This window comes from Camelina sativa, chromosome 7, assembly GCF_000633955.1.
Source record: "Camelina sativa cultivar DH55 chromosome 7, Cs, whole genome shotgun sequence".
NCBI classification, from domain to species: domain Eukaryota; kingdom Viridiplantae; phylum Streptophyta; class Magnoliopsida; order Brassicales; family Brassicaceae; genus Camelina; species Camelina sativa.
The window spans coordinates 28,361,447-28,388,671 of NC_025691.1; the positions used below are offsets into that span (position 1 = coordinate 28,361,447).

General features: G+C 34.1%; 4 protein-coding genes across 5 annotated transcripts in view; 2 read left to right on the top strand and 2 right to left on the bottom strand.

The window, feature by feature from the left end:
* Positions 1–1,365, top strand: part of LOC104703041 (stromal cell-derived factor 2-like protein) — a 2,605-nt gene extending 1,240 nt beyond the window's left edge. Inside the window, exons 3-6 of the mRNA XM_010418970.1 lie at positions 57–197; positions 614–663; positions 750–879; positions 1,017–1,365. Of these exons, the coding sequence (XP_010417272.1) occupies positions 57–197; positions 614–663; positions 750–879; positions 1,017–1,103 (408 nt within the window). The 3' untranslated portion in view covers positions 1,104–1,365. The remainder of the gene's footprint in view (positions 1–56; positions 198–613; positions 664–749; positions 880–1,016) is intronic.
* LOC104703042 lies at positions 8,822–11,468 on the top strand. Its single transcript, XM_019227614.1, has 4 exons — positions 8,822–9,047; positions 9,766–9,828; positions 9,912–10,640; positions 11,427–11,468. Exons 1-4 carry the CDS (start codon positions 8,850–8,852, stop codon positions 11,466–11,468), a joined length of 1,032 nt encoding a protein of 343 aa, XP_019083159.1. The 5' UTR covers positions 8,822–8,849.
* LOC104703043 (U-box domain-containing protein 4-like) lies at positions 16,668–18,639 on the bottom strand. The gene is made up of 2 exons (XM_010418973.2): positions 17,898–18,639; positions 16,668–17,608 (listed from the first exon to the last, which is right to left on the bottom strand). Exons 1-2 carry the CDS (start codon positions 18,437–18,439, stop codon positions 16,747–16,749), a joined length of 1,404 nt encoding a protein of 467 aa, XP_010417275.1. The 5' UTR covers positions 18,440–18,639; the 3' UTR covers positions 16,668–16,746.
* On the bottom strand, positions 20,203–24,877 carry LOC104703044 (chaperone protein ClpB4, mitochondrial). 2 transcript variants are annotated; one of them, XM_010418975.2, is made up of 10 exons: positions 24,420–24,877; positions 23,867–24,323; positions 23,484–23,679; positions 23,322–23,376; positions 23,094–23,244; positions 22,513–22,821; positions 22,154–22,419; positions 20,993–21,922; positions 20,440–20,740; positions 20,203–20,350 (listed from the first exon to the last, which is right to left on the bottom strand). In XM_010418975.2, the coding sequence occupies exons 1-9, from the start codon at positions 24,690–24,692 to the stop codon at positions 20,453–20,455; spliced, it is 2,925 nt and encodes a 974-aa protein (XP_010417277.1). In that variant the 5' UTR covers positions 24,693–24,877; the 3' UTR covers positions 20,203–20,350; positions 20,440–20,452. The 2 variants fall into 2 exon arrangements, with proteins under 2 accessions (XP_010417277.1, XP_010417276.1); XM_010418974.2 differs by having other exon boundaries at positions 20,203–20,740.

Consider the following 27,225-nt stretch of genomic DNA (forward strand, 5'->3'; position numbering starts at 1 on the left):
TATGGTGGAGTAATTGATTTGATGAATCATCTTGTTATGGATTATTTGTTTTACAGATTGTTAAACCAGTGCCTGGGACTACAGAAAAACAAGGTGATGCTGTCAAGACTGGGGCAACCATTAGATTGCAGCACATGAAGACCAGAAAATGGCTCCACAGTCACCTCCATGCATCCCCAATCTCAGGGAACTTAGAGGTTAGTATTGTCTTCCGTTTAAAGTTTTTGTACTCCCTGATCCGCTAAGCTTAGATGTAAAAGAACTATCTGGTGTTGTTAAAGCATTTAGACTCGAGAGACAGGTAGGTTCAGGAAATCAATATAGAGAGCTAGTTAGTAGTAAGAGGGTGTTTACTTGCGTGTGTATTGTCTTTATCAATTGTGAAGAACTATACTGATTTCAATTTGTAGTTGCATTTCCCTTCTTGCTAAGCTTAGATGTAAAAGAACTATCTGGAGTTTTTAAAGCATTTAGACTCGAGAGACAGCTAGGTCTAGGAAATCGAGCTATTAGTATGAGGATGTTTACTTGTTGTGTGTCTATGTCAATTGTGAAGTCTGATTTCAATTGCGAGGTCCGTTTTCGTTCTTGCTAACCCATTTTGATGGTGCAGGTTAGCTGTTTTGGAGATGATACAAATTCCGATACAGGGGATCACTGGAAGTAATAATCCTAAAAGCAACTTTACTAATGTTTAGTCTAATCCACATCCACCGCAGAAACTCACGCACTTAACCATCTGCTTGTAGGCTTATAATCGAAGGAAACGGGAAGACATGGAAACAGGACCAAAGAGTCCGTCTTCAACACATAGACACTAGTGGCTACCTTCATAGCCATGACAAGAAGTACCAACGTATAGCCGGTGGTCAGCAAGAGGTAAACTAAATATCTTATCTAACCCCGTGATCTCTTCTGGTTTAGTATTCAAAGATTATTGGCAATATCTTTAAAACTCATGATTAGATAGATATTCAACAAGCTTTAACATATCTGATTCGGTTCTTCGGGTACAGGTCTGCGGAATTCGGGAGAAGCGGGCAGATAACGTGTGGTTGGCAGCAGAAGGAGTCTACCTTCCTGTTAACGAGAGCAGCAAGTAAAGGTGAAGAGAGCAATAACTTCTCTCGAGGACTTTGAATCTCATCTTTTTACTATCTAAACTCATAAACAAGAAAATAGAGATATATTTGCTAATTTTCGATTGAGCTTACTTTTAGTCGCATGGATATATATTGTTTTGGTAGATATTTTGCATTTAACTCGCTTTTGTTCTATCACCCAGAGAGAAACCATCTCACTATGTCCAACAGAATCTGTTAAACATATTCTTATCTTAAGAAGTAAGAAGCCATCAGCATTACATTTGAAACCCAGTTGCTACGCAGCTGGTGGAATAGGATCTATATCCCTTGGATGATCAATAGCCAACGCTTTTTTCCACGTTAAAGACTTTCTACAATCTTTTAACCTATCGGGAATCTAATTATTGTTACTAACTTTTCATTAAAAAAAAGATACTAAATGATCCAAAGAAAGCTCAACTCGAATTATGGATTCACCATCTGTAAACCTTTCTACTGATAAAATTTGTCAAAGAGCCAATGTTTGAAACGCTAGGATAATAACGTTTCTTCTTCTCATCCTCACTTAGAACATCTGTTACTACAATTTTTACTACGAGTTTATTATGATAAAGCCATATATGTAAAGTGTTCAGTTTTGAGGGATACTGTAGTATTCAAGAGTGAGGCTGTAACTACGACAATCCTGGGAGTGAGATGTCTCTCAGTCGGATCTTAGAAGGATTTTATCTCTTTTACTAGGCTAGGTTGGATTTGGATAAGGAGGATGGGGAGCCGAAGAGTCTACAATGAAGCTTATCTCATATTGGCTGGTTTTTGTCCAGAGTTGTTTGAATCTTTTTCACATTCTTGTAAATCTTGCTTATTGAATTCTAAAGCCGATTGTTTTATATTGATGATCCTTGCCTCTTTGGAAACAAGAGGACCAAACGTCTACTGTTGCTTGGATTCTTCAACTTTCGAATGAAACAACCAATATATAGGTCTATGAATCTATGATACAACCGTAGAGGTCTTTCCTCCCTTCATATGACATATCCTAATTTGGGTTATATCAAGCTTAAACAAAATTAAAGGAGCATCGGTACTGCTTTTATTTGTTACATGTTCAACAAATTTACTAAGCTCGACTCTTAAAGAAATATTTTACCTATTGTTAGAACTTGCATTGTTTTCTATTGGTTTGATGTTACCAATTTTATATTATGTGACTTACCTGGACGGGATCAACTCGTGATTAGAAGACGAGTGGCCTAGGCTAGTGTGACTTCTATTGCACATTAAGGATGGTTGCTATGCTCATGGTCTTCCCAAGAGGAAGAGTCAACTTCGTGATTTGTGGGTTCGCGCAGTCTCTATCTTTTTAAATAGAAAAAAATTACCAAATAAATAAATAAAACTACGTGTAATTGTGTATAGTATATCTATTAAATAAATCTTATTATATAAAGTTGGGTTTTGAAAGTTAGCCATTAATAAAATTTTGACATGTGTCACATTTATATCAATTTGAGATTTTAATATGTGTAAAAGTTAATATCTAATAAGAAGAATTTGAAATTACAAAAAAAAAAAACAAAATATTTTGTTTTAAACAATATTAACAATATAAAAAGATAATTATCAAAAAAATTACTAAAACTACTAATTTTTTTTTTAATTCGAAATGATAACATTTATTTTGAATTTTAAGTTATTAATTCTACAAAAAAAATAGAAATGGAATTAAGGAGAATATACAATTAATTATTAATTCTAAATTTTGTAAATACTCACTTCTATATAAACATAGATTGTCTCATATTTTTCATCTAACAAAATAATTTACTCAAAAATATTGCTTTCAATTTTTTTCTATTAGTAAAACTTTTTAATGGAAAGGTAAATTTTTCTAATTTTTTAAACAAATTTTCTTTTTCTTTCTTTCTCCCTTTTCATTTTGGAATAGGGAAGATTAATATGTTGACCTAAAATAAGATTAATATATGCATCTTTTTTTTCAAATACTGTTTTTTCAAATTTAATGTAGTATTTTTAGATTGTTTTATTTAATTTATCTTTTCACCTTTGAATTATTTGAGATTTATATATTATCTTGCTTATAATTTTCTATTATTTCTATATTTATGTCAAATTAATTTTCTCCTAATTTCTCAACTTTGATTGGTTGGTCATAGATCTTTTTTGTGCAAACATAATTGTGACCATTCATTCAATCTCAAAGAGAGATAAGGAGTAGAAGCTTATCAACCTAATGGTTAGATAAAATAGGTTAATCAAACACAAGCTTACAACAAACATAGATAGATAGATTGGAAAAACATAAATTGTTGTTGATAGATCTATAGGAGTTCGGACACTGTGACACCCTGGTTTGCGGATAGGTTAAAAACAATTGATTTGGCCACCTATGTCATCAAAGTGCATTTATCTTTTCGATCAAGATCCCTGAGAGAACTCCAGAGTTAAGCGTGCTTGAGCTGGAGTAGTTTTGGGATGGGTGAACTTTCGGGAAGTGATTGTCGGAACTGAGCGAGTGAGGACAAAACACAGGGAAAGATCATATGGTGATTTATAGGATCGGTAAACAAGTATTTAAAGCCTTCAGGACTTAACAGACTGACCGTCGGATATGGATGGGCCATGAGTAGATGTGGGTCCGTGGACATGGGCTCACTAAGAAATGTGACAGTCGGGGCGTTCCAGAGACAAAAGCTACATCATGGTGTGAAAAACACTTCCACGAATACATTGGAAAATTTAACATTAGTTACTATCTAAAGATTTTGTGACATTAGAAAAGGATCTTTAGTTTCATCGGTTGTCGGAGCAAGCCATTTTGAGATAGCTACAAGACGTGAACATGTTCTCTCCACACATGAGGAAGAGCCGAGGTTCTCTCTATGGTGGAGGAGGTTAGACGCAAGGTTATCTCCTCAAGGGAGGAATGTGCAGAAGATTGGACGCAAGGTTATCTACCCGAGGGAGGAAGGTGGAGCCAATATTCTCTTCATGGTGGAGGAGGCTGGACGCAAGGTTCTCTCCATAGGGAGGAGGGTGGAGCCGAGGTTCTCTCCACGGTTGGTTATACACTATTGTGATGATACATCATTGATTAGTATACTATGAAATATATTTTTTATTCGAAATATTTTTTATGCCAATAATTTTATCAATTAAAAACACTATGCAAAAGTGAGAAAAAGACATATAATAATTGTCTTAATGTGTTCATACAAACATTTTCTAGGTGGTGGTAAAGAATATATTTAGAATATTGAATACAATATATTTAGGCGTAAAAAATATGCTTTTAATGGTAACATACATAAAAGATTCATAAATAGATAGAAATCTGTATATTATAGCAAACATAAAATTTATAAAACAAAATTTAATTTAATTTGCAAAATTTAATTTAATTTACAAAATTTAAACCCGCATAATGGGTAGGTCCTTATTTAGTACGTATATAAAGATGGGTGTTATTGGATTAATTTTAAGTTAATAATATTGGGGCGTTTGTCTATTTGGGCCTTTGTGCCACCAGAAATTTTAAATTGGGCATTTTTGTTCGTCCTTCTAGAATTAAGCTTTTTCGTTTGGTAAAATGACGAGTAAACCCTCATTCCTCTGAAAACTTGATCACCACCCTCTCCTTCCCCTCCGTCGACTCAATAAACATCTCCACCACCAACATCGATCTCCTCTCATAAATCCATCAGATTCAATTGATTTTTTTTTTAATAAAAGAATCTAAACCTTAAGGAGATAGTGTATGTATAGTGAACCCAAGTACTCTAATTTTAGACATTGATTGAATCAATTAAGAACTATTTTGTATCTCAAATTTTTTACACAAGCTCAAATTTTTGATGTTATTGTTTACAAAGTAAATCAAAATCTCAAATTCATCTTCAAATCTAAACCAAATGTGAAAACTACAATGTTTGTGATTGACAATTCATCACCATCATAGTCGTCGCTCATATGTAGAGATCTCACCACCGTAAAAATAATCATTATCACCGGATCTCATCATCACTATTTCATTTGAAGTGTATTTACGGAGGGAATCGAGATTTGTCATCTCCTCATTGAAGAAACTGAGAGAGAGAGAATTGCAGTATAAACAAGATATAGATAGAATAGAACAAAGACTGAGAAAAAACTATATTCTCTAAAGATTTTTTGGTGTGGGCAAAGTTACAAAAGATGATCTTCTTTCTGTATTAGCTCAAGATCTGAATTTTTTTGTTTGATGTTGGGTGGGGCGAGAGAGACGAGATGAATCGAAAGAGAAACATGATTTGTTTTTTGTGAACAGGGTAGTTTCGTCATTTCAGTTTTAAAAGAACCTAAATCTATAATTATGGACAAAAAATCCTAACTGAATAATACTCTTCCAAATAAATGCTTATCTCGTAATTAACTCTACCAATATAACACCTGTCTTACATTGTTTTTTTTTTCCTCAAAGCTAAAGCTACTTTCTTTTTTTTTGGTGACAGCTAATTAAAACAATTAAAACTACTCATTTGTATATTTTTTTACTGAACTGTTTTATTGAATGTATAGTTGATATAGAGACATGTCTACATAAGCTGAAGATAACTTAAATATGAATTAGTCCATACACAACTAATTCTTCACCACTCAATTTTTACGTTATTTTTGTACAGCTCACCTCTCCACCAAATACATTGTAATAACACTAAATGTTTCCTATTAATTTATTTTGCTTTTATTGCTATTTAGGAATTAATTATACTTTCCTCTAAATATTATTTATTAATTTCAAATTCTTCCTTTTAAACCTCTTTTTCTTTCTTTCTTTAAGTCTATATCTAAAAGTGAAATGATTAAACATAGATATCTAGTATTCATTTGTGGATAAAATCTAGTATTCTATATATGTAAAAATCTAGTATTTTATATATAATAAAGCACAGTGAGGATTGATAAAACCAGTTTAAAGAAGAGAGGCACACAAAAACATTAAGAAAAATATATACTTGAGAAGCTCTCTTTTTGTGATATGAGTAGTTTGATTTTGTAATACGAAGCCGAAACACATACTCAAGCATTGGTCTGGTGGGATAAGGATCAGGAGGATCAGGTACAATAATATGAACAATTGAACTGTTCTTTTTTTTTTCTTTTCTTTGTACAAAGTTTTAGTCTAATTTTCTTGTTGGTAAATTTTGTGTTTTTGCTAATTTGAAGATTCAATATATCTTTTGGGTAAGTATGATTGATTTTTTTCTGGGGATTACATCTTAGGCTGTATGAATTGTTTATATATTTATTTGATGTGATATGAAGTGTGTTTTTCGTGTTCCTAATGATAAAAAAAAATTTAGATATACTTGTCACTATATGGATGTCAAATGGTCTAATGACTATGGACTAGACCAGTCCAAATTATAATGGTTCGTTTATAGTCACACCCAAAATCGAAACAAATTATATAGGCTTAAAAACAAATTTAGTCGGCAAACAATTGGGCGAACTCATTTAGATATGGGCCGTCCAATTAACATTAAAAATTAGAGTTTCTTTTTTTTTTTTTTAATTTGGGAGATTTTCTTTGCCCTTTATTTATTTTTCTCAAAAAATGAGATTTTTTCTTTACTTCCTTTTTCTTAAAAACAAAATAGTAGAATAAATTTTTATAGGTTTATTTTTCTTCTGAACAAATAATTTTAACATGTAGATAATTAAAATTTCAAATGGAAAAAATATGCAAAAATGTATCATTCGTAGTTAGAACCATAAACACAAACTATGATATAAATTCTAATTATGAAGTATTTAAGTTATGTATCAACTTAAAAGTATGCAATTTAGTTTGAGTGTTTTGGTTATACTTAAAAACTAGATTTTAACCCGCGGTACACCACGGGATGAATTTTTCTAATTTTAAAAAATAAATTTTCAGTTTTATCTTTGTGCTTTGCACAAGAAAAAGTTATATTTATGTGTTAATTTTGTTTATTTTGTTTAATATTTAAAATTGTATAATTGTATTTGATTGTTAATTTAATATTTAACCCGTGATATATTGCAAGATAAATTATTTTTCACATTATTGTAAATTTATCAATTTAATTAAATTTTGATTTGCCAATAAATGATGATTTGTTGTGTTGTAACACGGAATTAGTGAGATTTTAAATTTATATTACTACTGGCCAAAATCCATACCCGCCATGTGATATCGTCTTGTAATAATTTTTTATCCATCTAGAATCGAGAAGTATCTTGCTTTTTTTTGGTTCAGTTTTCGATCCAAATTGCTCTTGTAGTGCTCAAATTTGCTGTTTTTTGTACAATGCAAGTTTAAGACTTTTATTACTTTGACTTGTTCCTACAGTGTATGAATTCTCTGCTCAAAATTATCTTGTTTAGTCAAAAAACATACTTCATTTGTGGAGGTTAAAACAAAATACAAATAAAATCATACATTGTTAGTTTATTTTTCTGTTTTTATCCATGACATCAATGGCTCAATCTATTTTAAACAACTTATAAAAACAAAACATGTATGATGGAAAATCATTTAGTATTTTGCAAAATCTTTGGAAATAAATTTGCCAAACAAATTATAGAAAATCGACATTGAAAAAGGTAAGAAATTATGTATACCCGATTGCTTAACTATTTTAATTTTTTTTAATTTTTAATTACAATGGCATTGTCTGTAAATAAGTCTGAACTCTAAATCTTCTTCTCAAAAATGCTGTGAAAATAATAATATAGATACCCGCCACACATCATGGATAACTAAATTTCATATTTGTTAAAAATAAGCTTACTTGTCTCGTCCCGTTACTCGTTATAAAGTAGCAAGCTAGCGACGAGTTATGTTTGAGTGTTTGGTTCACTCTTGTTTTACGCTAGCTTGAACTCTTAATTGTTAATTCAAATTATAACCTTATTTTTTGTTTCAGTTATAACCTTATTATTAGTGTATCATACAAAGAGATAGAAGTTTATATATATATATATATATACATAGAAGTTTGAGTGAGTCCTTTTTTATTTGTCTGGGCTATTCAATTTTAGGTTTGATTTTTTTATTACTGTTTAGAAATACCTGAGATATGAAAGATGTTTTTCATTTTTTCCAATGATATGAAACGTATTTATATATATATATATATATTTGTTACTATACATATCACATACTAACAACTAGTTTTGTACACATAGTTTTTATAATTGAAAAAAAACCATTATGAAATACCAAATATTCGTTAAAATTTTATTTACTTGTGCGAGATTACTTGCCTCGTCCCAGTACCCGCTAAAGTGGCCAACTAACAAGGTATTTACAAGTTACTTTTGAATTAATTGATTCGCTTGTTATACGTTTGAAGTCTAATTCAGGTTGTAAGTTGTAACATTATTATTAGTTTAATGTGTATATAAAGTATGATTGGGTTCTTTTGAAGTTTTCTGGGCCATTCAAGTTTAGGTTGCATACTTGATTATAAAAATACCTTAGATATATATAATGGTATTTAGATTGTTAGAACTCTAGTTCCTCTATTTATTTTCTTACTATTCTAATTAATCATATATCTATAAAGATTGTGTTATGTTGATATCTCAAGTTACTCTACCATTCGTATAGTGTCTCTTATATACTATCCAATCATTTTGATGTCAACTCTTTTTTTTTCTTTTCTTGTTATCTTCAATTGTAGGGTGAAAAGAGAATTTGTAGGTTATAAATCAAAGTTAAGCTCAAATTTCAACATGACGCGCAAGGAAAAGGATCAGGGGAAGCAGAAGAATGATTGCGAGGAAATGCATGAGAAAAGGAAAACAGAGCTAGAGTGGAAACTTGACGACTGTGCGCAGCCACTCGGCGATGTGAGTAAGATTACTGGCGAGAGACAAAAGAAAAAAAATCATTTCAAGGCATTCAAGTTTCATGACAAAAATTATAAGCTGGTGAGTTTTGTTTTGCGTTTTGATTTATAAATTCAAAGTCTTTGACGACTTATTACAACATAAAGATATTTGTTTGCCAAAAATTTGAAATATAAAGATATTTTAAGCGAATTTAAAAAATATTATTATTAAATTAAATTTCTAATTAATGATATTAGGGGGGTGTATTCAACTTGACATTTTAAGTGATTTGTGTGAAATTTACAAATCCTATGTTATTCAATCATGGATTTTAAAAAGTCTATTAAAATTCACTGTTATTGAACTGATGATTTAAAAATCTACTTTAAAATCCACTGTTATTGAACTGATGATTTAAAAATCTACTTTAAAATCCACTGTTCTTCAAAACAATTTTGTGGATTTGGATTTTAATGATTTTTAGGATTCTGGAGGATTTGAGAGGATTTGTTTAGTTAAACATACAGAAATCTAAATCTCATGTTTTTAGGTGGGATTTGAAAGAATTTTACAGAAAATCATATCAACTTCTCTAAAATCTATCAAAATTCTAAATTTCCTAAATCCCATCAAATTCTCCAAAATCATGGTTTGAATACACCCCCTAGTTCTCTAAATCAATATAAATAAATTGATTAAAAATTATAAATATAGGTGTATTAGTAAAGAGTCATATGAGACAAATTTTTTGTTTGTTTCGTTTGTGAAACCTTTTCAACTGCATTACCATTTAGATTATATATTCTTTCCCTTATAGGAGGATTCAGTGCTATTGGTTTCAGAGGACCCAGACCGCAAGCCCTATATTGCCATCATAAAGGTTAGTAATATATATATATATATATATATATATATGTTTTTCAGTTTTTATCTTGTTATTTAATAAAATTGTTTGTTGGACAGGATATTTATATACCAAACAAAGAAAAATATGTGAAGCTTGAGGTACAGTGGTTTTATCGTCCAGAAGATGTAGATAAAAAATCTATTGGAAATTGGGAATCCAAAGGTACAAGAAGCATATTCTACAGTTTTCATCGCGATGAAGTATTTGCTGAATCTGTGGAACACAAGTGTATTGTGTATTTCGTGCCAGAGAATAAGCAAATTCCAAACCGTAGAGAGCATCCTGGCTTCATCGTGCAGGAGGTTTATGATATTGTCAAAAAAAAGCTAAGGAAGCTTAGTGATGATGACTTTGACGTGCATCAAAAGCAAGAAATTGATCATCTTGTGGCAGAGACGGTTTTAAGAGTTGGTGCTGTTCCTGACATTGGGGAGGAAAACCAAACTACTAAGACTTCAAGTTGTAAAGGATCTGTCCGAAAAAAGTATATCAGAAAAGCTGAGAGAACAAGTCATAAAACCAGACTGAAATCTAAGTCGATCTTGGAGGATTTTGAATTGTTAACTGGTAATTTGGATCGCGACAAGACATTAGATGAGCTTCTGAAAGCAGTTAAGCACGAGTGTCATACAAGAAAGAAGAAACATGATGGTAAATCTGATTATTACTGGCCAGATGATGTTGTTCCGGTTGTTCGAGCTCTTGAGCAGGTTTTGTATGATTCTTTTGGAGAAGATATGTCAAACTATAAACAAAAGTTGGAGATTCTGACCGATGAACTCAAGGTTAGTTTCATTCAATATCTCCTCCATTTTTTTGAGTGTTCTATGTTTTACATACTTGTTTACTAATCATACAAATCATCGCGTGATCTTTCTCCGTGTTTATCCTCACTCGCACGATTCCGACAATCACTTCCTCATAGATCACCTATCCTGAAATTAGTCCAACATAAACACACTTAATTGTGGAGTTGTTTCCAAACTTTGACAAAAATATAGTGCATTTTGGTGATATATGTGGTCAAATCAATTTTTATAAATTTTTCTACATACACCACCACATTTCCTAAAACTGGGTGTTATAATATATGCATATATAATCGCAAGAGTTTATTGAAGATTATTAAAAATTAGTGTAGAGGTGTTCTCACTTAGTTGAGATTAGTATTTTAAGTTAACTTTTATTTTATTTGTTTATTTCACTTTTCAGTTAACTATAACTGTGTAATTCTTATTGTTTGTCTGCAGGAATCTCGAGTGCTAGCTTGGCGAATTTTAGATGGCGAATTAAAACTTGAACAAGTTATAAAGATGACGCAGTATGAGCTAAAGGTAATCTCCTTCATTCACAAATTTCTTCACGGTTCTTCACAACACCCATTAATGTTTTATTAGTTTGTGGTCGACATTATCATGTTTATGTTGAACCAGCAACACTGAGGCTGAAATGCTGAATATGTTTACTAGCTCATAAACTGGTTCATTATTAGTCACTTCTTAAGTGATATATTTTGACATTGTAAAGTGATTCTGATTAGCTTTCTTTTTTGCTTGTTTTTCCGGGACTAGCGTGGTTTCACTTTTGATGAAATAACGGCCGACCTTGAGTAAAAATTGAAGAAAGATGCTCCAGTCTACCTCCAAAAGTGTTGGGCACAAAGGGTTTCTCAAAGATTAAAGAAGAAACTAAACCTTAAATAATATATTTAATGATATCTTTCTCTCCTTAAAAAGGAAAAAAACAAATTTAACTGCTAGAGAGTTTCTTTCCTAAATTTTGTTTTTTTTTTCAAGACCATAAATTTTTATTTCATGACTTATTATGTAAAACTTAAGTTGAACTATGTTTAATATTTTCTAGTCATACATTTTACATGTGTGACATGTATTTAGTTGAACTATGAATCAAAAGTCATATCTGCCATTTTTTTTTCTGATAATTTTTTTAACCTTTGATGCCTTTACGAAGGATACGAGAGGAGAGAGGATCATAAACCAAATGGGTGACAAAATTTAAGTTTGGTAAAGAAGCAATTAAATATTGGGAGGATGTAACGAGTGTAGTATTGTGGAAATAACATTAAAAAAGTACGTGATTCAAACTCACGGTATGTTCTTTTGACCACCAAAACCACTATTGATGAACCAAAAAGTATCATCTCTCCTATAAAGCATTCAGGGTGGAACGAAGCAGTCATGGATGAGACCGGAAGAATTCATCTATTGAATCAACTGCAGATATGAACATTTTGTTTTCCAAATGGATCTTCAAGACTAAACTCAAGCCAGACGGCACAGTGGACAAACTAAAAGCATGTCTTGTAGCCAAAGGATTTGATCAAGAAGAAGGAATTGCCTACTTGGAAACATTAAGCGCAGTGGTTCGAACAGCAACAATACGTCTAGTTCTTGATATGGCTACTAACTGTGGATGGCCTGTTAAACAACTTGACGTATCCAATGCTTTCTTTCATGGTGAACTTCAAGAACCAATGTTTATGTATCAACCCTCAGGCTTTGTTGACCCATAAAAACCAGACCATGTGTGTTGTCTCACTAAAGCTCTCTACGGATTGAAACAAGCGCCAAGAGCCAGGTTTGACATTTTCAGCAACTTTCTGATTGATTTTGGCTTTGAGTGCAACACATCTAATCCCTCAATGTTTGTCTGCCATCACAATCAAGAGACCCTTGTTCTACTCCTCTATGTCGACGACATATTACTCATTAGAAGTGATAGTTCCTTAGTGGATCAACTTCTTCAAGCATTAAACAGCCACTTCTCTATGAAAGATCTTGGTCCTCCAAGTTACTTTCTTGGAATACAATTTGAGTCTTACAAGAATGGGCAGTTCTACATCAAGCGGCATACGCATCAAAAATTCTTCATCAAGCAGGCATGTCAGAATGCAACCCATGCCAAACCCTCTGCTAAAATACCTTGAGAAGCTAGATAACACACCGTTTGTTGAGCCAACATATTTCAGAAGTCTAGCCGGCAAGCTCCAATACCTGACAATCACAAGACCAGACCTTCAGTATGTAGTGAACTTTATTTTTTAGAGAATGCACGCCCCAACAAACTCTGATTTCACTCTCCTCAAACGGATTCTCAGGTATATCAAAGGAACCCTCAACTTTGGTTTACCAATAAAAACACACAAAAATCCAGCTCTTTGTGCTTTTTGTGATAGTGATTATGCGGGTTGCAAATATACAAAACGTTCTATTACTGGTTTCTTTATCTTACTTGGATCAACTTTAATTTCTTGGTATGCAAAAAGGCAATCCACAATATCCAACTCATCAACAAAATCAGAATATTGAGCTTTGTCTATTGTGGTTAAAGAACTAACCTGGATCTCATCTCTCCTTCGTGACATTGGCATTTCTCAACATCAGCCTACTTGAGTGTTCTGTGACAACATGTCTGCTGTCTTCCTATCGATCAGCTAGTCCAAATCTTCACAATCGAACTAAACACTTTGATAAAGACTTTCACTACATAAGAGAATGTGTGGCTCTGGGATTAATTGAAACTTATCACATCCCAACTACACTCCAACTAGCTGATATTTTCACAAAATCGTTACCTCAACCTTTTTTTTTATCTTCGCGGCGAGCTTAGTGTGTCTGCTTCACCTGTCACACCCATGCCAAGTTTAAAAAAAAGTGTAGAGGACAATCCCCAAAGCCCAAACCCAAGACTAAAAATTACAAGGCCCAAGCCCAACAACAACTCAAGACGACAATTGAGAAACGGTCGAAATAGAGGAGCGTGTGTATGGAGAAGACACACCCTTCTCCCATGGAAAGAATCTCAAGCTTTTGGAATCTTCATCCAATAACTCACAAAGCACAGCTGTCGTTTAAGGATAAGGTTGATTTAGGATTCTAGATTGTTTTGTAATTGATGTATATATGTCAAAGATGTAAAAAACCCTAATTATCCAAATAAAAAAATATATATCTTTTCCACAAAGCTTCTCTCCAAGTTTTCTAAGTCCATTTCATTGTTAGGGAGACACTGCTTGTTTTTTTCTTTTATTTTAGAGTACACGATAGGTCTCCTGTCTGGTAATCGATTTCAATCACCTAAAGCCAAGCTTGTTTGGTTGATCATCCCCAGGTTTGCTTGGTCTTGGGCTTTACTTGTTTCTCGTGCGTTAGTTGCTTCTGGCTATATATGGGTTAGTTGGGGTCATGCTCTTTTATCTCAAGGAAGTGTTTATTTTGACGTGTTGTCTGATTTAGGATTGTATTCGATTAACCTCCACTTTTGCCGGTTCAATTTTTGACTTTTTAAGTTTAGAAGAATAATAGGTTTTCTCCCGAAGATTTCTTTTCTAATAAAGCTAACCTGTGGGGATGTAACTAAACTCCGTAATTTAGACTATCATCGTTTGTTGTTTTCTAAGTTCGACGTGATCATTTTAGTTGGGTTATTTCTTCGTGGTTTCCTATATCATTGATCTCATATGTTTTCTGTTGTATTTCCTCTAGTGGAACACTTATATAATTCTGCGAGCATTGTTCTCCTGGTGTGGTTTCAATATATTTATATTTTCGGCTTTAGTAATTCATCATGTGTTTCCCGTGAATTCAATTATATTTTTCGGAAATTTCTTAGTTTCCATCAATTTTGTATGTTAAGATCAGTATTAGTACAAAAATTTTAGGCAAATTAAAAGTATAGATCAGGCTGTCGGTTCGAGTAATGTTTAAAAGAGAACCACAATAATGTTCTTCTCTCCAATCTAAGATGATGTATGAACCTAGACCAGAACATCTTAACTATTAAAAAAAATATATTTCGTATTGCACTTTATAAAAATTAATTTTTAAAACATATTCTCTTATCAAAATTAGTAGGATTTGTTTCTGTATTGTTTGTTGTATAATTTGTTTTACCAGTTATGTAATTTGATTATTTAATATAAATTGTCAGTTTTGCTATTTTATAGAATTTCATTCTTAAGAATAAATCTTTCACGTGGGGCCCCCTTCCCTTACCATTATGTAGGCCGGTCCATGACCATATATAATATTGTTACGTAAAATAGGAATGATTTAATGCAACAACCAGATTGTTGGCTGATCCGCACCGACCTGATCAGATGTATCCTCTTCTATTATTTCATCAGTGGGATTTAATTTTTAACAACATTAAAAAAAGTAACAATATAATTGAGAGATGTATTTACATACTTACACGTAATCGTCCTTACACTTGGTTCACATCGTCCTTGTCTCGTTTATATTGATCATCCATCAATAATATATAACCTACAAGAATCATAAAGGCCGTATCAGGTATGCCAAATACTGAATAGGAAATTACCCTTTTAAATTGCCACATTTTTTTTTTTTGATAGAGAACTTATATTGTTTTCTATTGGTTTGATGTTACCAATTTTATACTATGTGACTTACCTGGACGGGGTCAACTCAACTGATTTGCTACATCAATTACGAAACTATACACTTTTATTTTGCTACATCAATTACGAAACTATACACTTTTATTTTGCCACATCAACTGATTTAACATTATCTAACAAATTAAGTTTAAAATTTTGAAAAAATCTAAAACGATTCAGTCAACTTTGATTCAAAAATAAATTGAGAGTTTTTTGCTCATAAATTGAGCCAACGGTCATAGATTCCACTTGCCATGTTAAAGTTATATGAAGAGCTCTCGAAAAATAAGGTTGGGAGCCAAATGAGAATGGTGAACCATCTTATATTTGAGTGCCATCAAATTTTGAATCGCACCGTCTAAAACTTCTCTTTACCGATCGAATCCATAGTAAAATAAGTACATAACCATATAATGTCCATGCTTATACACTTACTCAAGTAACAGTCGTGTCCAAATAGTATATATATATATATATTTCTATCGTTTGTCTTTGTCGTATACACTTAAATTATTAAGTTGATAAATATGCACGTCTCCTTCAAAATATTCCATATTACTAACACTGTCTCCATCACACACACACACACACACAAAGTTGTGCATGTGATCTAAGAAGATACTATGATTTTTACACATTAAGGAAGGAAACTTCAAAGTTTATTATATAACTGTATAGTATATAACTCGTATTAGGTTTCATACTACCACAGCATAAATAAAATTGAAAGTGATGTAAACAATTGAGATGTACGTCACGTGGCTTCCTTCTTACCACAAATAAGTACAGTCGAAGTATTCAATTCCAAACTCTACTTACAATAATAAACCAGTGTTAGGATCGCAATAACAACATTCAATAAAACCCCTTTAAATCTTTATCCAAAACAAAACAAAAAACAAAAATACTACATTTGAATCAACGTACAACTTTTGGAGTTTTCCAAAATTTGTCTTTTACGTTAAACAACGTACGAAAATGGTTGTCGGTTCTTCGCAAATCCCACGAGTGTGCAACGAACATTGGTATCAGAAAGTCTTAATATTTGAAAGGACACTATTATCAGCACGATCCACGAGTGGACCAATGCATGCTTAATACAATAAGAAACTATATAATATCTTTGGTGGACAATATTGTAACTTGCGTTAAATTGGGGTTCTTAAAATGACAGTAAGAAAATACAAAAAACTTACTTGGTGAATGTGAAGATCCCAATCACACTGTACCATTACCCCTCACCTTCCTCAGAATTACAATCGATGCTACCGTATTGTCACTGAGTTATAAAAGTTAGCTACTATCTATGGCTCTATCCTAATTCCAGAATATTAAGAACTTATAAATGATAACATTTTCAATTCAAAAATGGTGATAATAATTCGCTTTTTCTAATAGAAACTTTTATTGGACAATGATTAACGATGATTCGGTTAATAGATTACACATTTTTCTTTTTGTTTTTGGATTCAAAAAGTTAAACTCTTTGAGAAATGTTGTGAAGTAACAAAGTCATGAGGTAAACGAGCTCTCTTCACAATCCTCATCATGTTGCTCTGTAAACTCTGTTGCACCAACTGCTTCACTGCTTTTCTCTCATCACTCATCCTAATCTCATGACCTCTCTCTCTACCCAATGAAGAAGAAGAAGAAGATATTCCATAGATTGGAGCTGAGACTTGCTTCCCTTTGTCCACCACTCTCAAACACTCTAGTACCCTCGAGGCTCGCTTTTGCGCCAATGGGCTTCCCACAAGTGTTAATTCAAGCAATGAAGATTCAATACCCGCTTCGATCATCGCTCTCCGATCTCCATACCCCTTGTGAGCCATTAACATGAGGATATAAATCGCTTTCTCTTGACATTTTACTGAATCATTCCAGTTCAATACATCGACCAATATTGGAAACGCTTCAACCACATCCCCTATCGCTTTCCTTCCTTCAGGTACTGATACCACATTGGTCAAGATTGCCAGAATCCTCTCACTAACTTCCATATCTCCCATCGTGTTCAAAAGAAAAGTAATCAGATCGGTCTCGAGGATGAACGGAACGTTTTGGTGATGGATTGAGAGGTTGTAAAGCGCTCGAAGAGCATCTTCTCTAGCTTGTCTTGAGCTACTTGTTTCCTCAAAGTTTTTCAATGTTTTCACTAGGAAAACAGTTGCACCCGAGGAACCAATGATCGGTTTGTTTGAATCCAACGCGCTTAACCCTAGAAAATTAGCGACAATAGCCTCGAAAACCGCTTGATTCCGTGGCTTAGACGACTCGATTATCTTCAACATTTTGTGAACAGCACCTGCTTTAACAATGGCTGCTTTGTTCCTGCATATGTCATTGAAACAAATGATTGAATTAAATGCTTCCAAATTATTCTTGGCTTAAGAAAAAAAAAAAAAAACATATAACAAAAACAGATCAAACTCCTAAAAAAGCAAAGAAAGTGACATCTCTCTAAATAAAAACAATTAAATTTTCACCTAAAAGAAGCAAACCAACAACAACAACAACTAGTCAACAACAACCAAAAATCATTCATAAAAAAATCTAAAAATCGGAGAAATGGTCTGAAAATTAAAGAATTAGAAACATGCAATGCAATGAGAAGACTCACGCATCATTGCCGATTCCAAGATTTAGAAGAGAGTAAAGCGAAGCCACTTGAGCATCTTCGATTAGTGAATCATCGTCGATCATACTAACCAACGGAGGAATCACACCGAGCATAGCAAGTGTCACTCTCACTTCACTATCATCTTTTGCTAACAACCTAACCTCACTCGCCGCCGCTACTTTCTTCTCCGCCTCTGCCTCCGCAGCTTGTAAATCTTTAACAACACGTTTCAGAACCTCTAACGTTTCTTCTTTCTTCTTCGTCTCGACACCACTCTCAATCACTTCTAAGTTCAACAGATCGCAGAGCTTCTCTGTTTTCTTTGCTAAATCTTCTCCGATCGTTGTAGATTTCGAACCGTCTTCTTCTTCTCGGAGTTCACGTTGGTAACGAGAGCTACAGCCGCAGCTAAGGGCGTCGAAGATGATTCTACGGAATGACGATCCGGAGAAAGTGTTAACGGATGAGGAGGAGGAAGAAGAAGCGGAGGGAATGCGGTGGAGGATGAGAGGATTGACATTGTTCCGGTGACACTTCGCCATTATCGCCGATCAGTAGAGCTTGAGGAAGAGAGAGAGTTTGCTCTGTTTTTATTTGTTTGTTTTATTTGGAGGCGAAAACAGAGGAAATGTATATGATATTAGAGAGATTTGGTAGTTTTTTTCTTTTTCTTTCTAGGAATATTATTAAATTCTTCTTCGATATGAGATCTTAGTAGTTGTAACAGATTATTTTGCGATTTAGAATTTTTGCACACTCAAGTTTGTATTTTATTTTTAGAAAATGATATATGACAACGGTATAATGCATATATTAGTTATATTATTATGAGAGACGTTGAAAGTTATTAATTAAATTACATTAATTGGGAGGGACTTGAGTTTGATTATGTTTTGACCCCAACACAAAATCGTTTCAGAATTTGTTTGATAATATTAATAAATCAATAAAAATGAAAATGAAAATAGTGACTATTTTCTTTTACTTTGAGCTATTAATATATTTTATGTATTGTAAATGAAGACTATTTGCTTTCTTCGAGTTGAAATTATTCATTTTATTATTATTAGATTTGTATTGTTAATTATAAATTTTTCAAAATAATATATGATTTAATGATGTATTATATATGTTTCCAACATGTATCCTTTTTCTAAACTTTTTATAAAAACAGTTTTCAAATTTCCAAATGCTTCGTTTTCACATACATGTTTCGTCTGTTTCTTTAAATCATATGATTTTCACTCATATCTATTTACCAACCATGAATTTTGTTCCAAGACTTGAAAATTGCAATTTTTTTTAAAACGACCAATCCAAAATTAGGCATAAGTTATAATTAGTTGCTCAAAAGATAAAATTTGAGGGTCATATTAAAAAAGTGGTTTGAGTAACCTTCACAGGGCTAAGAAGGTAAAATAGAGCTGAAAAAAAAAATGTGGCAAGTACAAAGAGATGATGACTCCGAATGTAAGGATTAAGGAAGCCCTTGACCAAGTAACCTTTCACCTTTCTAGGAGAGATGTTGTGCTTTAAAGACTGCTTGGCAAGCTGAGTAAGTGTTAAGTCTAATATTTTAGTCGGAGTTCCATGCAGCCTCTCGAGACAAAGTTGCTGAAGTTGAGGCAAATATTCTTGTGCTCAAAAGCGAGAAATTATCAGTCATCTCGCTTTTGAGCACAAGAATATTCATGTGCTCAAAAGTTGAGGTATTTTTGCATCTTTTGGTTTTGGAGAAGTACTACTCCCACATAAGGATTAAGGGTCATAAAAGACTTTGTTCCAAAAAAACAAAAAGGATCATAAAAGATAGATAGTAGATACGTGTGTATAACCAAAACCTATACAAAAAAGAAATATAGGAGGAAATTATATATATACTTCTAAAATTTCGAAATTGTTGGCTCATTTCACAATTTTGAGAGTATAGTTTTGAAAAAAAGAAAAAAAAATGATAACTAAAATTCAATTGTTATTGTTTACAGTGCATGCACCAGGTTGTTTCCCCTCATTACAAGACATGACTGACATTTCAAAGTAACTAACTAATAAATATGCTAATGCGTCATTACTGAGAATACTAAGTACTCGACTAACATGAGACAAAGGAATTGATAAGAAAAACTATAGAGATAAACAAATACTTCATTGTCGGAAGCTAATTAAGAGAAGGATCCGATTCAATTCTGGCGACAAGAGAACGTGGTTAATTTTTTTTTAATTATTCTAAATCACAGCGTTTGATTTGGTCAGATTTGTAAGTTTAATCTCCTTAATTGAAAAAACAGATCTGGAACAAACTCTATAATACACGTACCACATTGGTACGTACGTACGTCCTATTAAACGCTTCATAAATGATCTTAACACCCCATTATTCACCGCTCCAAGTTAATAATTTCAAATGCTAATGTCGGTGTGTGTTCCCATTTACTTTTGTCGGCAAGAAGATACTAAAAACATAACAATCCGAACCTGTTAGAGAAGACACTAAAGTAAAAAATCTACAAAGGATAGAACAAAAAGAGTTTGAAACGCTAACCCGAACAGTCTAATTAAGCGGCCATTTCTTCAGTGGAATCATTACTCTCGACCTTCTTGATAACCAATTTGTTGTTACTAGCCACGAGGTCAACATCGACAAGAACTGTGTCTTCTTCCGCGAAATCTCCTTTTAAAACCCCAACGGCAATCTCATTCTCTACCATCTGTTGAATCATTCTCTTGACAGGCCTCGCGCCATAGTTGGGGTCAAAGCCAAGCTGAGCCAGGAGATCCACTGCCTCTTGTGTATACTGAAGAATAATTTTCTTCTGTTCCAACCTATCCTTCACCCGTCTCATCTGCACGTTACACAAATGTTATAAGATACGTTACACAAGCTAACGTTATTGGAAAAAATAAACTGGTTAGTATAACACAAAGTGATACTTCCATTTTTTTTTTGTTTTTATCAAAAGTCAAACTAGTAAGAGAAGTGGATGTTGTAAAATAATTGGTATGAAGTATATGTGCACAAGCTCTTAATAAATGGAAGAGTAAAGATTCTGAAAACTAAATATGCAAAACAAAGTGACTGTAAACGGGTTTGTTACCTGCAACTCTACGATTTTGGAGATTTCATTTGAATCCAGCGGCTGGAAAACTATGTATTCGTCAATTCTGTTCATGAACTCGGGCCTAAAATTCTGTCTTGCTAACTCCACAACTTGTCGCTTCATTATCTCATAAACTGCTTCTTTGCTGTCTTCATTGTTGCGGAGGGTATCAAGTATGTGATGAGACCCTATATTCGACGTCATAATTACAACACAGTTTTTGAAACTTACGGTCCTCCCTTGAGAATCAGTTATTCTTCCATCGTCTAGCAGTTGTAGCAAGATATTGAAGACATCAGGGTGAGCTTTCTCAATCTCATCAAACAGAACCACCGAGTAAGGTCTCCTGCGAACAACTTCAGTTAACTGCCCACCTTCTTCATAACCAACATAGCCAGGTGGTGCACCAACTAGCCGCGAGACTGAGAATTTTTCCATATACTCACTCATATCGATCCTCACTATTGCATTTTCAGTGTTGAAGAGGTATCCGGCTAGAGCCTTGGCAAGCTCAGTTTTACCTACACCTGTTGGACCCATGAACATGAAACTGGCTATTGGGCGGTTAGGATCAGAAAGACCAGCCCTTGAACGCCGGATAGCATCTGCTACTGATTTTACAGCCATGTCTTGACCAACAACTCTCTTGTGGAGTACTTGTTCCAACAAGACCAGCTTTTCTCTCTCTGACTGCTGGAGATTAGATAGTGGAATACCGGTCCACTTGCTCACAATCTCTGCTATGTCAAGATCAGTAACCTCTTCTCGGAGTAGTGACTCTCCAGACTGTCGGAAATTCGTGAGATTCTTCTCAGCTTCTTCTAACTGTCGTTGGAGGGACATAAGTGTTCCATACTTAAGCTCAGCAGCTCGGTTTAGATCATATTCACGTTCAGCAGATTCAATTTCCAGGTTAACTCGATCAATCTGTAAAACATAAAACATGTTATGAAGGACATCAGGGTCGATATATACCAACATGATTAGCAACCACCATAAGTACTACAACCACCAAAAGTACTATACAGAACAAGAAACTGGGAGTGTCTTGCATGATATTAATTATATTAGACGTTAAGCCGAAAAGGCATACATATGTTCTTAGATTTCAAGAATGAACTATACTTCAAAGAAAACAGTGAGAAAGAAAATATTTACCTCTTCTTTAAACGAACGTATTTTAGTCATGAGAGACTTTTCTTTCTCCCATTGGTCACTAAGTTCATTCTGTTTCTGTTTGAGCATGGACAAATCATTCTCAATCTTCTGTAGCCGTTCTTTAGAAGCTTTGTCGGTATCATTTTTAAGAGAAAGCTTTTCCATCTCCAACTTGATCACAGCTCTGTCTATTTCATCTAGTTCAGTTGGTTTAGAAGTGATCTCCATCTTCAGCTTTGCAGCAGCTTCGTCAACAAGATCAATAGCTGAAACAAAGAACGTTCATCTAAGAAAACAATGCTATGGTCAAATTTTCCCAAGAAAACTAATAAAAATTCAGGGAAAGTGAATGTCTATACCTTTGTCTGGTAAAAAGCGTTCAGTGATGTAGCGGTCAGCCAGAACTGCCGCTGATACAAGTGAACTATCTGATATAGTAACACCATGATGTAACTCGTAACGCTCTCTTAACCCACGAAGAATCGAGATTGTATCTTCAACAGTGGGCTGAACACATAACACTTGTTGAAACCTACGCTCTAGAGCTGGATCTTTCTCTATGTATTTGCGGTATTCGGTCAATGTAGTTGCACCAATGCATCTCAGTTCACCTCGGCCAAGCATTGGTTTCAAGAGGTTGCTCGCATCCATTGCTCCCCCCATAGCTCCTAAACAAGAGATAATATTAGCTAATTCGTTAGTTTCATCTTACCAGTAACAATGTACAAAAGTGATTTAACAGATATGGCAAACAAGAGTAATAATATTAGCAGATCTTTCAAAATCCTAACCATAACTTTCCATCTCAAAGGATATAAATGCCTTTAGATAGAGATCCACCCAACAATGTCTACATGGACAGCACAATATATGCATACGTTTTGTGTATAAAAAAAACATCAATATATTTATAGCATGTTGATAGAATGAAAAATGGCACCTGCACCAACAACAGTGTGGATCTCATCAATGAACAAGATTGTTTGCCCATTGGAAGCAGTTACTTCCTTCAATACTGCTTTCAACCTTTCTTCAAAATCTCCTCGATATTTGGCACCGGCAAGGAGTGAACCCATATCGAGAGAAATCAACTAATGAAAACGAAACCAAATCAAAAATGCTAAAATCTTTCTTCAGGCTTTCTTACATAAAAGAGTAAACCACTAACCTTTCGATTCATGAGAGGTTCAGGGACGTCTCCTCGCACAATTCGTTGAGCTAGCCTGTAAAGGTAAATCTCTTAATAAATTTGTCTAAAGAAAGTAAAATCATAACTTTCAGAGATTTTACAAAAGAAAAGAAACGAAAGGAATATAATTTAAAGACTTACCCTTCTGCAATTGCAGTTTTCCCAACGCCAGGTTCACCAATAATAACAGGATTGTTTTTTGTTCTCCTACATAATATCTGGATACAACGCCGGATTTCATCATCCCGTCCAATGACAGGGTCAAGCTTCCCTCGTCTAGCCATCTCAGTCAAATCATTTCCATACTTTTCAAGTGCGTCATATTTGCTTTCAGGATCTACATTTGTAGCATAACATGATCAGAGTAAGCAAAAGTCATTAACACAAAAAACTAAAAGGACACACAATAATAAAACATTCAACAAGATCTCAATACTATCTTTTGTTAGCTTGAGTACCAACACACGTCTTACATCGTCATTTTTCCGAAGTATTTTAAAGTGAATTCCCAAAAAAAAACTTACTTTGATCAGTAACTCGTTGACTACCGCGGACATCTTTAATAGCATCCTTGAGGGCTTGTTTACCAAGTTTCATGTTCTTGAAAAACTCTTGTCCAAATCTTATATCCGAATAATAAGCCAGCAGAAGGTGCTCGACGGATACATAACTATCTAACATCTCTTTCTTATAGCTCTTTGCGTTTTCTAATATAACACTAAGAGATGAACCTAGTATCTGACCACTGGTATCACCTGTAACCTTTGGTTGTTTAGATATGAAGTCATCTGTAGCCTGAAGAACAGAGGAATTGTCGATTCCGGCTTTGGTAAATATCCTCCTAGCCATACCATCTTTTTGCTCAAGAAGAGCTTTCATCAAATGTTCTGATTCCACAATCTGTTGGTTCGAATTACGAGCTGCGTCAAAGGCATTGATAACCCCTTCCCATGCCATCTCCGTATACTCATTTTGACTTGGCTACAACAACAAAAAAAAAAAACGACAAAATTAACAATCTTTGTTCCAAGATTGAGGAGCTAATACTTAAAACAGAATGAAATCGGCAGCACGAACCTGAGCTGTGCTGGTGGCGAAGCTTCGAGGAGAAGGGAATTGTAAAGAAAGAGGGAAGAGTCGGGAGTGAGAAGCCGATTGAGTGACGGAAGAGTTGTTGTTTCCGGTGAGTCCGATGAACGAATTTGGTCGGAAGATAGAGGAATTAGGGGAGATGTAATGGTGAGCAGAGGAAGAGAGAGGGCGAGAACGGAGGAGAAGAGATGGTCTCGAGAGAGTATATTGAGCCTTGATGGCTGAGGAAAGAGACTTGGACAATCTCCTTGACGCCATGTTTGAGGTGAAATTGAAGAAGGGATTGATGTTTTGGTTTTAGGGTTTTGTAAAGAGGAGAGGAAGCAGTTGAATGAAGGGGGGAGTTTTAGCTTTGGATCGGAGAAGCTTGGAGAAGAGGCAAAAAGGAAGTTTGTAGAAGAAAGAAAAGGAATTTATTATTATTATTACATCGCGAATCTTCTTCGATTCGGTGTGGGTTTTTAGGAGTTTTTAGAGTATAAACTGGGTTTCTCAGAGACTGGTAGCTTTTTCCGGTTTAGTTTAACATGATCTATTCAAATCTAAATATTTCGAAATTCCTTTTGGTTTATTATAGTTAACCAAGTGTAAACCAATTATTTTGGAATATCCATTATTTTTTTTTATTTATTTTTTTTTTTTCGGCCAACTTTTTATATTAACTAGTGAATGTTTTTTTACATACAAACATGACATATACTTTAACAAATCCAAGAGATTACAAGAGGAGAATTGCTTATCCGAGCTTGTTTTGCTAATGAATCAGCCACAACATTAGCATTCCTTTTAATGTTGTTTGAAAAGATAACTTCTTTTAGCCCAAGAGATAATGTCATCAAGATAGCCTTGTATCTTTGATATTCCTTTGATTGGACGATCTTTGATAGCATCCTCAAGATAATGAAAGATGATTTGTGAGTCACCACAAAAAGTTACATCTTCATATCTAAGGCGTTTTATGTGGAATATAGCTTCTCTTAGTGCAAATGACTTCAGCTTCCAGCGCAGTGTCTGTTGGTTCTATTGCCATGCTGCCTTTAAGAAGAGTGTTTCCTTGAGCATTATGCAAAGCCCAAGCTATCCCCGCCTTGTCATCTTTACTAACCTAGGACGCATCTGTAAAACAATATAATGCAGAGTTTTGGGTTAGGAGTTCCTAAAAAGATGAGGGGGAGTGCCGTTTTGGATTTGCACGTCCTTGAGATGGCTTGTTATAAGCTGCGTTTGCATCTTGCCACAATTGCAGATCCAAAATGGCATAGTTTATAATAGCAGGAATAGCCCATTTTTTGTTATTAAAGATCAGGTCATTACGAGCCTTTCATATACGCCATCCAACATATGAGAATAGATGATTATGATTACTCTCTTTATTGCAAGCGGAGAGAAGAGCTTTGACGTTGTTCATAAGGGAACTACTTTGCTCAAACTGACCTGTTGGGATGGGGACAGGCGCTAACTCCCAGACTTCTTTAGCAAACTTGCATTGGAAAAGTAAGTGGAGTGTAGTTTCCTTAGCTTCTCCACAAAATATGCAATCAGAAGGCATCTTGATATTTCTTTGAGCCATATTCTCTGCAACTGGGATAACATTATGTAAGACTCTCCACCAGAAATGTTTTATCTTAGGCGGAATTTGCATAGCCCAAATAGATTTCCACAAGACATTAGGAGCAGTTGCAAGGGGTAAACCTGGTTTGGTAAGTTGGTGATAGCCAGATTTAACAGAATACTGTCCATCTCTTGTGAATATCCATTATCTAACTTACCCAACTCTTACAGAAAATTTTAAAAAAAAAATCTTGAAAAAGCTTTAAGCTGACTTGCCAACCCACACTTATTTTCAGCTTTTTTATTTATTTATAATTATATTATTATTTTCTCCGAATCCAAGCAATAAAATCTCAAAACAACAAACATCAATCACAAGCAAGTCATAGTCAAGCCAAACTACAAAAGAACACATGTCAGTTGTCTTCTGAGAACCGGTGTTGACCGACACACGCCTTATGTCGACTGATGCAACGCCCTTACGTCGATCGATACACAACTTGCATCACGGTTGGCTTAAAAATATATTGAACATTTTGGCCAATTGACTTTATTTTGTTGAAAAATGTTTTTAATATAGAAAATTAGGGCTTGCTTGCAAAATTTTAAAAACTTAGGATCCTTACTTTACAAAATTCTCAAAATTTAGGATCTGAAATTGTTATAGAAAAACTTTAAAAATTACATGACCCAGTCCTATTGCTCCTTCATCACCACCCTTAAGCTGGGCCTACCTTGTATAGACCGATGCACTCTTTTCATTAGCCGGCACTCGCATCGACTACTCGCGTGCCATCGCGATTTGCCTCGACCGACACCCTCCTGATGTTGATCGATGCAGATGCCCTAGCGTCGATTTCAGATACCATCATCAACCGCAACTTGTCTTCAAAGACTACCACTCGTCCAAGAACATCACAACAGCCAAACAAGGCCGTAGAAACACAAAAAACACGAAAAATATAATAAACAAGAAATCAATCAACCATATTACAGGAAAACACAGAAAATTCAAAGATCTCATGTTCAAATAAGCCATGGTCATGTATTTCTTTTTACCAAAAAGTTCTAACTCGAAAATCTGAATACCGATCACTGTTTTTGGATTTCAGGTTGAAGCAAAACACCAAACCAAAGTATCCTTTTATAGATTCTTAATTTATGTTTAATATTTTTTGGGCGATGAAGTTTTTGTATCTTGGCATCGCATCTAACTATAGATCTAATTGATGAACTAATG

Bases quoted from the DNA above. Each gene is read 5' to 3' on its own strand.
- LOC104703043 (XM_010418973.2), bottom strand. From the start codon at position 18,439: ATGGCGAAGTGTCACCGGAACAATGTCAATCCTCTCATCCTCCACCGC. The intron at 17,609-17,897 runs GTGAGTCTTCTC...TGACATATGCAG, and splicing joins CTTGGAATCGGCAATGATGC to GAACAAAGCAGCCATTGTTA.
- LOC104703042 (XM_019227614.1), top strand. From the start codon at position 8,850: ATGACGCGCAAGGAAAAGGATCAGGGGAAGCAGAAGAATGATTGCGAG. The intron at 9,829-9,911 runs GTTAGTAATATA...TTTGTTGGACAG, and splicing joins CCTATATTGCCATCATAAAG to GATATTTATATACCAAACAA. The intron at 10,641-11,426 runs GTTAGTTTCATT...TTCCGGGACTAG, and splicing joins TTCTGACCGATGAACTCAAG to CGTGGTTTCACTTTTGATGA.
- LOC104703044 (XM_010418975.2), bottom strand. From the start codon at position 24,692: ATGGCGTCAAGGAGATTGTCCAAGTCTCTTTCCTCAGCCATCAAGGCT. The intron at 23,377-23,483 runs GTAAGTCTTTAA...TTACCTTTACAG, and splicing joins AAAACTGCAATTGCAGAAGG to GCTAGCTCAACGAATTGTGC. The intron at 22,822-23,093 runs GTGCCATTTTTC...TCTCTTGTTTAG, and splicing joins CCACACTGTTGTTGGTGCAG to GAGCTATGGGGGGAGCAATG.